Source organism: Theobroma cacao, chromosome 5 (genome assembly GCF_000208745.1).
Source record: "Theobroma cacao cultivar B97-61/B2 chromosome 5, Criollo_cocoa_genome_V2, whole genome shotgun sequence".
Taxonomy (NCBI): domain Eukaryota; kingdom Viridiplantae; phylum Streptophyta; class Magnoliopsida; order Malvales; family Malvaceae; genus Theobroma; species Theobroma cacao.
This window is the reverse complement of record NC_030854.1, coordinates 35,647,651-35,663,502: the sequence shown is the minus strand read 5'-3', so window position 1 is coordinate 35,663,502 and position 15,852 is coordinate 35,647,651. Positions and strand designations below refer to the sequence as shown.

General features: G+C 35.7%; 2 protein-coding genes, 1 long non-coding RNA gene and 1 pseudogene across 3 annotated transcripts; 3 read left to right on the top strand and 1 right to left on the bottom strand.

The window, feature by feature from the left end:
• On the top strand, positions 172 to 2,430 carry LOC18600014 (GDSL esterase/lipase At5g33370). Its single transcript, XM_018122410.1, has 5 exons — positions 172 to 480; positions 576 to 703; positions 848 to 1,090; positions 1,197 to 1,449; positions 2,008 to 2,430. Exons 1-5 carry the CDS (start codon positions 240 to 242, stop codon positions 2,244 to 2,246), a joined length of 1,104 nt encoding a protein of 367 aa, XP_017977899.1. The 5' UTR covers positions 172 to 239; the 3' UTR covers positions 2,247 to 2,430.
• On the top strand, positions 7,096 to 9,142 carry LOC18600013 (annotated as a pseudogene).
• On the top strand, positions 10,431 to 12,572 carry LOC18600012 (GDSL esterase/lipase At5g18430). The gene is made up of 5 exons (XM_007030239.2): positions 10,431 to 10,734; positions 10,848 to 10,978; positions 11,146 to 11,388; positions 11,782 to 12,034; positions 12,149 to 12,572. The coding sequence occupies exons 1-5, from the start codon at positions 10,482 to 10,484 to the stop codon at positions 12,379 to 12,381; spliced, it is 1,113 nt and encodes a 370-aa protein (XP_007030301.2). The 5' UTR covers positions 10,431 to 10,481; the 3' UTR covers positions 12,382 to 12,572.
• Positions 13,021 to 15,187, bottom strand: LOC18600011. Its single transcript, XR_001927770.1, has 3 exons — positions 14,841 to 15,187; positions 13,772 to 13,824; positions 13,021 to 13,262 (listed from the first exon to the last, which is right to left on the bottom strand). It is a non-coding gene; the product is annotated as an uncharacterized LOC18600011 (long non-coding RNA).

Below are 15,852 nucleotides of genomic sequence, written 5' to 3'. Positions count from 1 at the left end.
ATTTCAGAGCATGAAAAGTAGATGATTCAATTGGAAATGGGGATCGGGGAGAGGTGGTCTGGGATGACCTCATTACATTGCCAGACACAACTACCTGTACCACATTGCTTTTGCTTGTGTAGGCCATGTTTTTCCTCCTTTGACAAGAACCCCTACCTATATATAAGCAGTGCCTGTTCTTTGATTCAGCATGCAAAGACAAAGTCTTCTCTTCTTAGTGTATACTCCTCCTGCTTCCAATGGCAAGCTTAGTGGTTGTTGCTTCATGGATTGTTTTAGGTCTTGTCATGGCAACTTCAACTACTAAAGTTGAGGCCGCCAGGGCATTTTTTGTATTTGGTGATTCCCTGGTCGACAATGGCAACAACAATTACCTAGCAACAACTGCTCGAGCAGATTCACCTCCTTATGGCATTGACACTCCTAGTCGTCGCCCCACAGGCCGCTTCTCAAATGGCAAAAACATTCCTGATTTTATCAGTTGGGATTTCTCTGTTGTTTTTTCCTCCTTGTATTTTCAAATTTTGTCTTGTGTCATGTTAATTGAATTGACTTAATGTGTTCATATTTATCAGGTGATGCACTTGGCTCGGAGCCAGTGTTGCCATACTTGAGTCCAGAACTCAGGGGAGATAAGCTACTTGTTGGCGCCAACTTTGCTTCTGCTGGTATTGGAATCCTCAATGACACCGGCATCCAATTTGTAAGTTCAGAAGTTTCTTTCTCAATCTTCTGCTTGAGATGGAGAGAAGAAGAAAGAAAATTCAGTCCCTTTCTTTTCCTTATCAGTTATAGTAATTAACATGGCAATGTGACAGTGTTCTTTTCTCAAATGATACATTGACAGATAAACATCATAAGAATGTTCAGGCAATTACAATACTTTCAAGAGTACCAGAGACGGTTGGCTGACCTGGTCGGATATAATGAAGCACAGAGGATTGTAAGCGATTCTCTAGTCCTCATCACTGTCGGTGGCAATGATTTTGTGAACAACTACTACTTGGTGCCCTTCTCTGCAAGATCTCGCCAATTCAGTCTTCCAGACTATGTTAGATATCTCATCTCAGAGTACAGAAAACTTTTAAGGGTAAATTTTCTTCCCTTTGGTAACATAAAAACATGTTCTTCAAAACTGTCACTCGTTACACTTGTAGCTTACATTGTCTTCATTTGACTGACATATCATATTGCAGAAACTATATGATCTTGGAGCTCGTAGGGTTCTGGTGACCGGGACGGGACCTTTGGGCTGTGTTCCGGCGGAATTGGCCATGAGGAGCTTAAGTGGGCAGTGTGCCCCTGATCTGCAACGAGCTGCAGCCTTGTATAATCCACAACTAGTTCAAATGATCAATGGACTCAATAGCGAGATCGGTGCAAAGGTTTTCATTGCTGCTAACACACAGCAACAAACCAATGATTTCATTAGTAACCCTAGAGCCTATGGTAAGTATCTCCATAATTCAGTATTTGACCACTTTTTCTTATTTGAACAAATCGATATATTTTGTCACATCAAAAAGAACGCCAACATTAAGAGTAATGAAAGAGGCATTGATTAGCCAAGATTGGAGACAATTGATAAAAGGCAGAGAGAGAGAGATGCTGCAAAATGGGGGCCAAGGGGAACAACAAAAGGTGTGACATTTTGTTGACCTATTAAAAAAAGTACCCAAATTTTATTTATGAGAGCAACCAAACCCCCACGTAGAATCTCCTCAGAGATTATGGTGAAAGCTACCAGAGATTTTGGATTTTGCGCCCCCAAAATTTCCCCCCTCGAAAAGGGCAACTGGTAGATGAAAAATTTCATCTCAATAGTAATTCATTGTACCCATCACTGCCCTTTTCTTTTAATGCCATCAATGAGGTTGGAGCAGGCCATGACTTGACACCTATTTCTCTTTACACAGACCCTTTCTGAATCCTTTTATCTTTGATACCCATCTTAGGTCAGAATTTAACTCTCAACAAATATTCATGAAGACTATACTTTGTTTGCAGGATTTGCTACATCAAAGGTAGCATGCTGTGGCCAAGGACCCTTCAATGGTCTGGGACTATGCACTTTGTTATCAAACTTGTGTCCCAACAGGAACCAGTATGTTTTCTGGGATCCTTTCCATCCATCAGAAAGGGCTAATGGGATCATCGTTGACACGATCTTGAGGGGTTCTACAGATTACGTAAGCCCCATGAACCTCAGCACCCTCTTGGCTTTGGACTACAAGACCAGGACTTAGGTAGTTGCATTTTAATAAGGATAAAAACAACCTTGTGTTATAGCATTGTTGTTTGCTTGGCATGCATGCATTTGATTATGTACGTTGCTACCTATGGGTGGAATTAATTTCTTGATGAACTGTAATGTAATGTTTCAAAACTATTTTATGAGTAAATAAATAGTTGCTGATTTATTTTCCATCATCTTCCTGTCTTTTTTGAGCAATGTTGATTCTCATTTTGTTTATTTACTGCTGTTATTTCTATCGAACACAAATCTCTTATTTATGATTTTCGTTCAAAATAATAATTAATATTTAAAAGAGTTTACTGCCTTATAATAATTTAACAAAGAATATATATATAAATGATTTTTTTTAACACTTTGAATGTCACTCAAACGCAACAACCTCATTGGGAATAAAATAGGATAAGATAGGATATATATATATATATATGCCCCAATTATAATAACTTGCTATTTAGCATTTATTACATAAAAAATGGTCGCAAATGAATTGTCAATTGTCTTAACAATTATAAGCTAAGCTTAAGGAGTCAATATCCAAATTATTTTAGGTACCAATCTAGCTTATCATTTTCAAGTTTTATTTGATTTAATTTTTCGATTTTCCCAAGTCTAGATTTGCTCTGAAAACTTTGTTTCATGATTGGATATATAGAAGGAGAAATATATATATTATATATATATGCCTATCAACATTAATTAATTTAGATATTACATTTGGTACTATAGTATTTATGTCCTTATCATCACACCCATAATTTCAAACTAAGCACGTTCTATTGAATGGACTAGGCATTAATAATTTAGTTGAGGAACATGGATGAAAGAGAAACTTTTCCATTACTTCGTTTATTGATTTTATTGATTTTTTATTTAATTTTAATTTTAAAATATTTTTAATAACGCAATTTAATTTAATTAGTTGAATTTGAATCTAAAGATGTTAATGGTGCTCATCTCATCTCGGCTCATAAACTTGTATATGGCATGAGCACATTGAGATGTAATAAAACACAAATCTCTTGCCATAATTCTTTTAGTTGCTTCCAATGACATAATTGTAAGTAAAATTTTTACGTATTTTATAATTATTTTAAATTTATAATTACGGACTTATGATGATGCATATTAGTATTGTATATAAGATATAAATTATATATGTTATTTACAAATTTCTATATACGAAGTGTGGTGGACGTAAAAGATCACGTGGATGCTAACTAAGCACACTACATAAGTAGATAAATGTTGTCAAGAATGAATGAATCAAAACTTATATGGCCCTTTATGTTCATCCACCAATCATTATTGCAAGCTGGAAAACAAACTTAAGATTGTTGAATGGACCAAAAAGAGGAGATGGATTGATCATGGAACTGCATTTCAAATGGTAGGTAGATGAGTTTGCTTGGTAGGGATGGGCATTAAGAAGAGGCTAGCCTAGCTGGAGAGAGATAGCATAGTATTAAATGTCATGGAAAAATCAAAAAGTGATCTTCCTGTGGCCAGAAAGGCAACGATAAACACAATGGCAATATCCATGGGGAAGAGAGAGAGAGAGAGAGAGATGAAGTTAACAAAACAATCAACATTAATTCAATAACTTCAACTTATTACAAGGAAAAACAAAACAAGAACAACCTTATCGACCAATTCGGCGCCACATTACTTTGGTTACCGCATCAAGGATGAACATAGACTTAGTCCGTATGATGTGAATAGCATTTCATATTTAATCTTTTTGGTGTCGTGAATGACTTTTCAAGATCAATTCCCTTAAATGTCTCAAAACACATGATAAATAAAGGAATGGGGGGGACTGCCTTTCTTATATATGCTGTCTCAGTGAAGCCACAAGGGGCCTAATCGAGGGATCTTGGCTCCTTGTAATTAAATTCTTGCCATCTACCTCCATCTCTGCTTTTTGTTGTCTTTAGTTTCTCCTCTACTTTCCTACTAACAGGTCTGTTAATGGGGTCAAACTTTGATAATTTCATGTACTTTATTATATATAAAACGATAAAGGGTTCATCAAATTTTGCATAACCCTTTATAAGACTAATGGATCGATTATCAAGTTTAAGACTAATGGATGAGTAATCTGTCATTCAAATGGGTGACTTTTTAGACCTAAATATTAACAAATGTAAAATTTGGATTCTTACAATTGGAAAAACTATTAAAATTACTTGCCATCTTCTTCGTTATGTAAGATAAAATTCAAGTATGTGGTATGTGTTCATATCAAGTTGAGTTGTTGTTCCCTTCCATTGAACTCTCTTTGTACTTTCTATATACAACAAAAAGGAAGAAAAGAATCAAAGTACAATTTAGAAAAAGAAAAGTCAAAAATGCAAAAGAATATGATATCTAGGATGCTAATATATATGCATGCATGAAATATTTACCTCATAAATCAAGACCGTCCATCCAATGGAACTTGTCGCATTAAATGATCCGAGAGAAGCTGTAGAAGTACAGTGCAAACTTGGATGATTTGATTGAATACTACTGAAGCGGGGAAAAGAACTTTAAAGGCTAATGAAGTTGGTTGTTGGTTTTTTACTTATTCCTGGTAAGGACTTTGGTGGTTGGTAGATATAAGATACCAAGTGAAATGAAAGAGTGATGTTGTCAATGCATCAAATTTTTGCATTAAATTTGGAATTTGAAGGTACCATTTGTTTAGTGCAAGTATCTTGTGAGAATTTACTAGCTCACCAGAAAGGCAAAAACTGCAAACATCAGACCATTAAGCTTTTGGGTTTTGTGCGTGTGAAATGGATGTGAGGAGATAGCTCCCCCAGGGAGGGATGGGATGATGGTAGGAACACCTTGCACCCTTAAGTTTAACGCTGTGGGGTTTGAAATTGAGGGTCTAGTCATGGCAAGCACCATTGATGCTTTGGATGTAGGAGCAACAGACTGAAAACTTCAGGGAATTAATGATTCCCACAAGAAGACCCTTTTTCATTTATTAGCAAAGAAAAAAAAAATGGAGAGGGGGGAGACCCCCCATTTTAACTCACCCAAATCCAGCTCATGACTTAGGACTAGGCCTTAGAGTCCAATCCTTCAGCAGAAAATATCTTGGAAAACTAAAAGTTGACACTAAATGAATTACCTCTTAAATCACCACTTCACTTATATTCTTAAATCCTTCTTGAAGAGCCACTTCAATTATTATTTTAGGTGAAGGCTCAATAATGAGTTCTTAATCTCTAACACTAAATGAACCTTAATTTACTTAGCCTATAGTAGGAAGTACTTCCCACCTCATCCTTCGGTGCATAGGCTTGGAAATACTATCAGATGTCCACAGAAGATAATGCCACAGGTTGAGGTTTAACATGCAATTTTATTAAATGGATTTGTCCATGGTTTAAGAACATCAGCTATCACCTGCTCTTAGTTCTAAACATGTGCAATTAGTTAATTGCCTGGTAAAACACAAGATGTCTACTGAATATTGATTGGTTGGATGTAATTTATTGCATTATGAATCCTTGCAATGACTATGGGCGGTGCATGGAAGTAATTCTTTTGGGGGTTTGGGGTCTCACGTTCAATGTCAACCTCGCAAAGTTGTTTACACTGATCACATGGAAGCTAGCTAAAAAGCGGCTTACCTTTACCTTGTGTATTGAATGAGAATTATCCATACGAGGAAGATTCATTTCCTTTTGTCATGATCCTAACTATAAAAGTGATGTTGGAATACTTTGAACAACCAAAAAATGTCATGAAGTGTGTTTATTGGTCTACTTTCCATTTCAAGCACGAGCAAGACTTCCTAATTATGCACCCGGACAACATTGTTTGACTAAAAGTATCACAAGCAAAAACAGAGCACGGACTTTTTAAGTAATCTGGTGCTAGAATTTCATTGTGACGCAGAGACTTTACACTTACTAGGACAGTCAGTGGTGGCTATTAACAAACACTCTCCTTTTCTAGATAAACATGTGTGAGCTCTGATACAAACAAGTAAGTTGATGCATTTGAAGCAACCTTCAAGCAGAAGATGTAATTTACGGATTAGAACAGTATGATTTCGTTTCTTATGACGAGGAATCTCTAAACATTGGTGCATACACCTTGGTTACCTACTCCAATGTATTGGTTAACTTACATCTCCAGTCAACCTCTTTCGCTAGGCTAAACTGGTTTAAATAGAACCATTTGATTCTTCAAAGAAAAGTTTGAAAACAAAAGTTTTCTGGTTTTGATGATTGCATGATGTCAACAGACAGAAATGAATTCTTCAATTCTTTGATGTTATGCTATATTATTTGGAGTCATAACTGATTTACAGGGGAAATTTACTGTCACCAGAATGCTTGATGGTGGAACAGGCAATTTCCACCTGCAAAAGCAATCACAAAGAGGTGATAGAAAAGAAATGAAAAAAAAAATTCTATCAGCTGTAAGATAACTTTCTTAATATGATAATACACATACTGATCTCATCAGTTGCACAAGTTTTTCTTTGCTATTCAATAACATTAATATTGAATTGCGCATCCCAGATTGATCTAGCATGGTGGCAAGTTTTGATCACCATATTTTGGTATGGTTGTAAGATATCAATATCTCTTCTAGGAACAATCTTACCACACAATAATCTGTCATGAAAATTTTAACTTTTCGATGGTATTTCATCATAGCTTAACGAAGTAGAAATTTTCTTGCCTTTGTTTTGGGGTTCCTTTCATGGTGATTGCAGAAGCCTCAAAGCTATTTAAGAGCTTCCATTTATTCCAGTCTGCATCCAAGAAAATCTCTTCCAATCGAAGCTAAGAGTTTAAGAGCCTGTCAGAGGGTTAGGCAGAATCCTTTTAATGGCTATTTCGTTTGTGGTCAGTTCTTGGATAGTTTTAGGCCTTCTATTGGCTTTAGAAGCTGTTTTTATCCATGCTGAAGCTCGAGCATTCTTTGTATTTGGTGATTCACTTGTTGATAGTGGAAACAACAACTACCTTGTGACAACTGCTCGTGCAGATTCTTCCCCCTTATGGAGTTGATTACCCAACTGGCAGACGAACAGGCCGTTTCTCTAATGGCCTTATCATCCCAGACCTCATCAGTTAGGTTCCACATTGAGTTTTTAACTTTCTAATGGTGTTTGGTTGTTGCTCAACATGTAGACACATTTAAGTCATTTCTGTGCTTGTCAGGTCAGCAAATTGGTTTATCAGAACCCCCATTGCCATCCTTGAGTCCAGAGCTCAGAGGACAGAAGCTGTTTAATGGTGCCAACTTTGCTTCAGCAGGGGTTGTAATTCTCAATGACACTGGCATTCAATTTGTAAGTTTGCCACCCTTGTTACTGAATTCTCTATTTGCCACGGCCTATATATAGGACGAATCTTTGGTTCTTTTTCTCCAACCTCTGCATGCATATTCCTATAAGAAGCAATAAGATTCATCAGCATATATCCAATTCCTATTCAAATTGCCTTTGGCTTGTCACCTTTCTGACTCACTTTGACTGTTCCTTTACTTATATGCATTTCCCTGTGATCCTGCATACAACTTTAACTATATGAACTACTGTATAGAAACTTATATTCTAAATTGACCTATAACATAGAATTTTCCATTTTGTAGGCAAGTATAATAAGAATGTTCAGACGATTTGATTACTTTGAACAATACCAGCACAGATTGAGCGCCCTCATTGGAGCTGAGCAGACACGCAGACTTGTAAACCAAGCGCTTGTCCTCATCACAGTTGGTGGCAATGATTTTGTGAATAATTACTACTTAATTCCCTACTCGGCAAGGTCTCTTCAATATAACTTGCCAGATTACGTGAAGTTTCTCATCTCAGAGTACCAGAAACTTTTGGTAGTAAATCCATTCCCTATCTTTACTTTCCAACAGTTTTTGTCCTGATATGCAAACAGTGCAATGTCACATTAAAGTTAGCACCATTTTTAAGGATGGAAATGAGTCCATGTGAATGTGAAGGCGGCAAATGAGCTTTCACAAGACATACGAAAAAACTTCGATTTGGGGGTGGGAGGTCCATATATATATATATATTTTTGATAATTTTAACTACTTCTGTCCTATTTACATGTAAATTAAGTTCCCAATGTCATACATTTACGCAGAGAACTTAACCGGTCTCCTAAAGGCATGACAGAGCACAACAATATAATTGAGACAGTAAAGTACTTGACTCAGCATAGCATCAAGTGAGCTTAGCGTAATTACTCTTGTTTCTACATTTAACTCACCGCAGATGCTCTATCAACTGGGAGCACGCCGAGTTCTTGTGTCAGGCATTGGATGATTAGGTTATGTTCCAGCAGAATTAGCCATTTGGGGAACAAATGGAGGATGTACAGCTGAACTTCAACGAGCTGCTTCTTTGTATATCCCACAACTAGATCGGATGGTAAATGGACTGAACAGAAAAATTGGCAGAGATGTTTTCATTGCTTCAAATACACAACAAATGCACAGTGATTTTGTTAGTGACTCTCAAGCATATGGTGCGCCCGCATTCCTACCATTCCAGGCCACTATACAAACAGGCACATATAGCTTTATGTCACAAAATGGTTAAAACTTTACAGGAATGATTTTGAATTATAACAATATGTGCATTCTGGAATTTGACTTTGCATATGTTATGGTCTGCCAGGATTTACTACATCACAGATAGCATGTTGTGGGCAAGGACCTTACAATGGGATCGGTCTATGCACAACGTTCTTCAATTTGTGTCCAAACAGAGAGATTTATGCATTCTGGTATCCATTCCATCCCTCAGAGAAGGCAAGCAAGTAGATTATGCAACGCATCATGACAGGCTCTACCAAGTACATGCATCCAATGAACCTCAGCACCATTATAGCCTTAGATTCCATGTCCTGATAGACACGTTTCCTTGACAACTTTCCAATCTCTATTGCAATGAAATTTATTTAGTTTGTTTGTCAATTTCTATTTGGTCTTGAAATTTCAATGGAAAGTTAAAATTTATCTGTATTTTTTTTTTTTTGAAGAGTAAGCAGTGTCAAGACAGACATTTCATAAAACAAATAACTGAAATTGAGAGGCATTTCACTCCAAATTTCTAAGACTTCAACTAAGAGGCTAGAGCAGGAAAGCTAATGTACAGGATTAGGACAAGAGCCATGTATCCACCAAATTAAGAGGATAATAATCAGAGAATTACTTCCAAATTCAGAAATTAAATCTTGAGAAGATCTTTCATGTACTTAAACACAACCATGTTTCCTTTCCTTAATTACAGACAATGTTGTCAAGGCTATGTCTGGTCAAGAAATGATCTCTTGAGAAGATCATTTATGTACTTCAAACAACTATGTTTCCTTCTAAGTGTTTCCTTTTGTTTTCCAATCATTACAGAACAATGTCAAGCCAACCATTTCCTCAATTACATTGATGCTCTTCCTGCACAAGATCAAATAAAGAGCTAAAGTGCATGCCTTGACAATATGACAAAACCCTAATTCTGAGTAGAAAATAACGTTGCAATCTACTTCCATCATCCATCTCCTACTGATAGTCCTAAGAATACAGGAGATAAATATTCTGATAAAACTACTGCCAGCAGAGCCACTCAGGCATTCTAGCCTTCATTTGAGAAGGGAAAAAAATTTTGAAAGTTATCTCGGTGGTTTTTAGAGAAAGCTTCATTTCTTAATGCTACCAAAAAGATTTAAAAGTTAAAAACAAGAAAAGTAGAGTCAAGTTGGATGAAAGAATATGGCTTGTTTCAAGCCATGATTCTCCCAAATTCTTTCATCCAGAAAATTTGCCAAATTTGTATATGTGTATGTACCACTGGTTAAAATGATGACTTTCAATGGTGTGCTTAACACACCAATGCCATGCTTAACTTCTATAATTGATCTAAACAAAAAGACTGAAGTATCATATAAATTCTTATCTTCCCTAGCCCACTGTGACTGGGAACCAGTTGCCATGACAGACAGATGATATCATGAAAAATACAACACTAGCAATAAATTTTCCTGAAAAGGTGCAATTCCATCTTCACATCTCTTGACGGTGATTAAAAAGGAATAGCAAAAGTTGGTACAAGTATACAACTACCAAAACCGCTTGCTTTATGCTTTGTAGCTTCTCTTTAATTCAATGATGGCTGAAATCCCAGCTCTATAAAGCAACCCCATTATTTTCCTATACCCTCAGAAGAAGAAGTCGCCTTTGGTCTCTTGTGATAATGCTAATGGCTTCTTCATCAACATTTTTTGGTTTGTCGATGGTTTTGGTTTTCCTATTGGCCTTGGGGAGTATTGCTCCCTTAGCTGAGGCTCGAGCATTCTTTGTTTTTGGTGATTCACTTGTCGATAGTGGCAACAACAACTACCTTGCAACAACTGCCCGTGCAGATGCACCCCCTTATGGAATTGATTACCCAAGTCGAAGACCCACCGGGCGTTTCTCTAATGGCCTTAACATCCCAGACTTGATTGGTTAAGTTTCTAATAATAGTTACTGTCATGTTTTTGTTCCTTATTCTTTTTAATGTTGTTATCTTGTCTACAGACAGCATAAATATAGTTAATGTCAATTCAATGCTTTCCAGGTGAGCAAATTGGCTTATCAGAATCCCCATTGCCATACTTGAGCCCGGAGTTTAATGGGCAAAAGATGCTTGTTGGTGCCAACTTTGCTTCAGCTGGGGTGGGAATCCTTAATGACACTGGAGTCCAATTTGTAAGTTAGCAGCTGATCTTCTCTCCTGGATAGAAGTTTGTATTAAAAGAAAAAGAATTTTATGCCATCCTTGCCATGCCAACTTGTAAACTAGTTGCTAATGCTTGTTTGAATAGATATCATCTTTGAACAAGAAAAGCTGATATAAGCCAATGTTGCAATTACAGGTAAATATAATAAGAATGTCTGGACAGCTGAAGTACTTTCAGGAATACAAGCGAAGACTGACTGCTCTCGTTGGATCAAGGCAAGCTCATCAACTTGTAAGCCAAGCACTTGTCCTCATCACTGTTGGTGGCAATGATTTTGTGAATAACTACTACTTGGTGCCCTACTCTGCAAGATCTCGCCAATATAAATTGCCAGATTATGTCAAGTTTCTCATTTCCGAATATCGAAGACTCTTGATGGTAATTTCCTTTAATTATTTTCTTTGACAATTTTTCTTCCCTTGATCTGCATGACTGCATGTATGCGATGCACTGGCAGTCACAAGAAAGTTGGCAACACTGGAAAGTTAGTGGACATTAGTTCGTAAACATGTGAAGGAGGAACAAAATCTAGCATGCAACCAAGCACATGTTTCATGCTTGGCTTTTTCAAGCAAGCAAACAGCACTCAGTTTCTGCTTCAAATTTGTTATTAGCCCGTTTTGGTTCTTTACTCGGTTTAATAGTTCTCTATCAAAACACAGTTTGGACTTAAGCTATATTAGTTATTTTGCAAGAAGATGCAAGAACTCAAGATACAAACAAGTACCAATGAGTTTATCAACCCCATTTTCTTCATCATTGTTACTGCAGAGGCTATACAAGCTAGGAGCACGCAGGGTTCTAGTGACAGGCACTGGGCCAATGGGTTGTGTTCCAGCAGAACTGGCTATGAGGGGCACCAATGGGGGATGCTCAGAAGAACTACAACGAGCTGCATCTTTGTACAACCCACAACTGGCTCAGATGTTAAATGGACTCAACAAGAATATTGGCAGAGATGTATTCGTTAGTGCAAATACTCAAAAAATGCACAATGATTTTGTCAGTGACCCTCGAGCCTTTGGTACTTCCCTAGCTTCCCAATTTCGACGCTACTTAATTATTAACAAAATCCTGTTTCGAACATGTGATTAGAACTTGTCTTTTCTAACTTGAACCTTTGTCATGGTTGGAACAGGATTTACAACATCACAGATAGCCTGTTGTGGGCAAGGACCTTACAATGGACTCGGTCTGTGCACTCGACTGTCAAATTTATGTCCAAATAGAGCTCTCTATGCATTCTGGGATCCATTCCATCCATCAGAGAAGGCTAACAGATTGATTGTGCAACAGATAATGACCGGCTCTACTGAGTACATGAACCCCATGAATCTCACCACCATAATGGCCTTGGATTCCAGGATCTGACATCTACCTTTTTTCACCCTTTTGGCTGTTCTGTCTGCAATAATCTGTTCCTTCACTGTCATAAATGTTATATCCAGCTTGTTTGCTTTGTCTTGAATATTTGTAATGGAGTTCAATATTGGATTGTAATGTTGGGCTTCCATTTTTAATGAAATGATGAGTAATTAGGCAATTAATGCCTTTAGTCTTTATCTACTTTTTGCTTGGTTTGATGGGAAAACAGCTTCTTCCCCTTTAATCCTCATTCATCCAACAGGAACAAGACTGGTAAAAGCCAGACTGAATTCCAAGTTCTTGATTCAAGAGTTTACCAAGGAAATATCAGTTACTAACATGGTGATTGGACTTAAGCAGGCAAGTTTGATCCAGCGTGGGCCATAATGATCAAGCCTAAGGACACCTCTTCAGGCCCAATATCAAATGGGCCTAACTCGAGCTTGCTAAGGCCCAACCCATTTATGAAAATTGATTTTAATTAACAAATACAGATGTAGCTGTCATCCATCTATGTAGGACCCTTGAATGTTTAATCATTCCATCCAATGTTAATTTTATCTTTTCACTAGAGCGTTGCCCAGGCACTGCACTCGGGGCAGTCCATATTTGTCTTTATTTGATTGTTGAGAAGTTGGTAGAATAGATCTGGAATGTTAAATACATCATCATATAGAGTTGTTGGTGAATGTTTCAACTGTACAGAGCATTTTCTTACAAAAATATATCACTGTTAGATCAAGTGCACAAAAAGAAACCATAGCACCTCCAATTGAATGGCCTGCGATGATAAGGTCTCCCTAAAATTCTTTTGCTTTTTTAATAGCATTCAGAATTCTTGGGCATATAATTGTATTGTGGCAAGTAGTATAAAATCCATGGTACACCTAAAATAGTGAAAAAAAGATTAAAAATAGTAAAAATCACTCCAATATAAATTCACAAATTGAGAGGAATTTGTTATGCATATCATAGCATTAATTATGCCAGAGTACTTTAAATCTACCTGTTTCAATGAACTCCAATTAATAAATATACGCGCAGATATGGCTCACTGGTTGCAAGAAATAATTTGATAAAAGTAAATGAGTAATACACCATTTAATATCACTTGTTTTCTCAACTAAGCTGAAAATCTGTAAATCATGAAATTGAAAGTTTATACCAAAGACATGAAACTCAAATGGAAGTAATCTTAATCTTTAATATGGAATTTGACATTTTACTGATAATCACATCTAATAAAAAGGCTTGAAAAAAAAATTCAAGAGAGATTCCTCATGTTGCCTTAGCTTGGTTTTTTTTTTTTAAAAAAAAATTACTTCAATAGCATGCAAGGGGAATCCCCATTGCAGAGTTTAGCTTGATGTTGTTATGCTAAAACATAGTAAAATACCTTAGCCTCTTACAAAACGAAGGCTCATTCTCCACAGCAACTAAGAGATGAGACTACCACCACAACACAAAAACACAATTACAAATAGCCTCGCGATAGAACAAAACCTTAAATAAAATCTCTAAGCTTATGGTAGGATATGTATTAGTTCAATCTCCTTCAAAACCTTATCTTTGGTCAATTGATTTGCACCATTTTGCATTAGTTATATTTAACATTGGAAAATGGTATGTGAATAATAAATAATGAAATCAAGAAAAATTATTTTTTACAAATACCGAAACCATTTGATTGTCGAATAATTTAATATTTTTTATAAAAAAATAAAAATATTATTTATACATATATTTACGTTTCTTTGAAATCAATTTATGAAAAAATAAAAGTTCTTTAAACAATCAAACTATTCAACTACTATTAAATAATATTAACATAATAAATAACACACTTATATAAATATACATTTTATTGAAATTAGTAATTTTTTCTCATTCTTCTCCATTAAGAACCAAAATGGGTTTATCATTTTAATTCTAAACCAATCAAACAAAACTTTTACATTCAAAATCACTAATTAGTAAAAAAAGAAAAACTCAAATAACATGAATATACAAAATTTTCATATGAAATCCCTAATTATCCCAATTAACAATGTCCTAGGAAAAAATAATAATATCATCATAGGGAAATTTTAAGCACTCCAGAATTATGCCAATTAGAATTTTTTATTGCCAGCAAAAACAGACACACATAGGAGCATATGTGTTTTCATCACATGAGAGCCTTACAACAGATTACAAAAATTCAAATTCCAGAAACTGATCAAAGAAAAATCCATGGGAAGCAGAGACTTAGTATTTCACATCCATGTCAAGCAATGACAGAAAATAAATTTCAACAACTTATTGAAACAAAAAATATAAAGTATATAGACAACCCCAAAGAGAAAGTATACTTAAGAAATAGGTTAAGGAATGCGTCAAAATCCCACCAAAATTTGGGAAAAATAAAAGTAATAAAAGAAAGGGTTAAAAAAAAGTCTAACAGAGCAGGGGAGACAGAACTAAACTTGCATGGTAGACTGCAAAAAAGATTTTTTGATCTGATAAATCCTTTGAAAGTTACCCTCAACAAACAAACCAAGTCATTGATGTTTCCCCATGGACAACCTGATTTCTTCTGGCAAGTATATAAGAAAGCCTCTGAGTTAGTGGTCGAAATCTGAAAGTCACAAAATGAATCACAAAAGTTAAGAACTTAAAGGCAAGAAAGAAGAAAGAAAGGAAGAATACAAAGATAGAAAGATTCATACAGTAATGAAACCGAAATGTAGAAAAGAGGAAAAATACAAAATTGCAAATCAAAATAAAAACAAGTAAAGAAACCAAAAAGAACAATGGGTAAACAAATCAAAAGACTAAACAAAACGAAGAAAAAAGCCGGAAAGCAAACAAAGTTAAAAATAAATAAAAACCGAAAAGAGCAATGAAAAAAGAAGACAGTAAGATGAAAAAATGGAGAAAGTAAAAAAGAGAAACATGGAGAAATTTAGGGAGAATGGAAAAATCTAGAAGCTAAACAATAGAGAAAGTAAAAGGAGAGAGGGAAGAGGAACCCAAAGGGAAGAGAAAAATCTAGAAGAATGGCACAAGGAAAAAACCAAAAAGTCATGACCTAAGCGTGGGAGACCTTTGAGGCTTCCATTTTTGTATAATTATAGATATGTCCAATTTTCAAATCTTGAAATTTATCATTTTTGTTAACTATTAAGTGTTTTTTTTTTTATAATTCAATTTCATATATTGTATATGCATGTATTCATACACATATATATATGAGTGAGGGGATCAGGTCAAAAAATAAACACAGGCACAAGCATGTGTTCGATCCCTGATCCTTGATTTTTAAAATGGTGGGCGAGTGCAAACAAATACCCATGGTATTCGTAAAGGAAACTCTTAAGAGAAATGACCCAATTTGTAATAAAATCGTATTTATGTAAAAATATCTTTCATTCTTAATTGCATAGATCTTATAAAGAAGAAAATTGTGTCAGAATACTAAAAAGAAAAATAAGATTT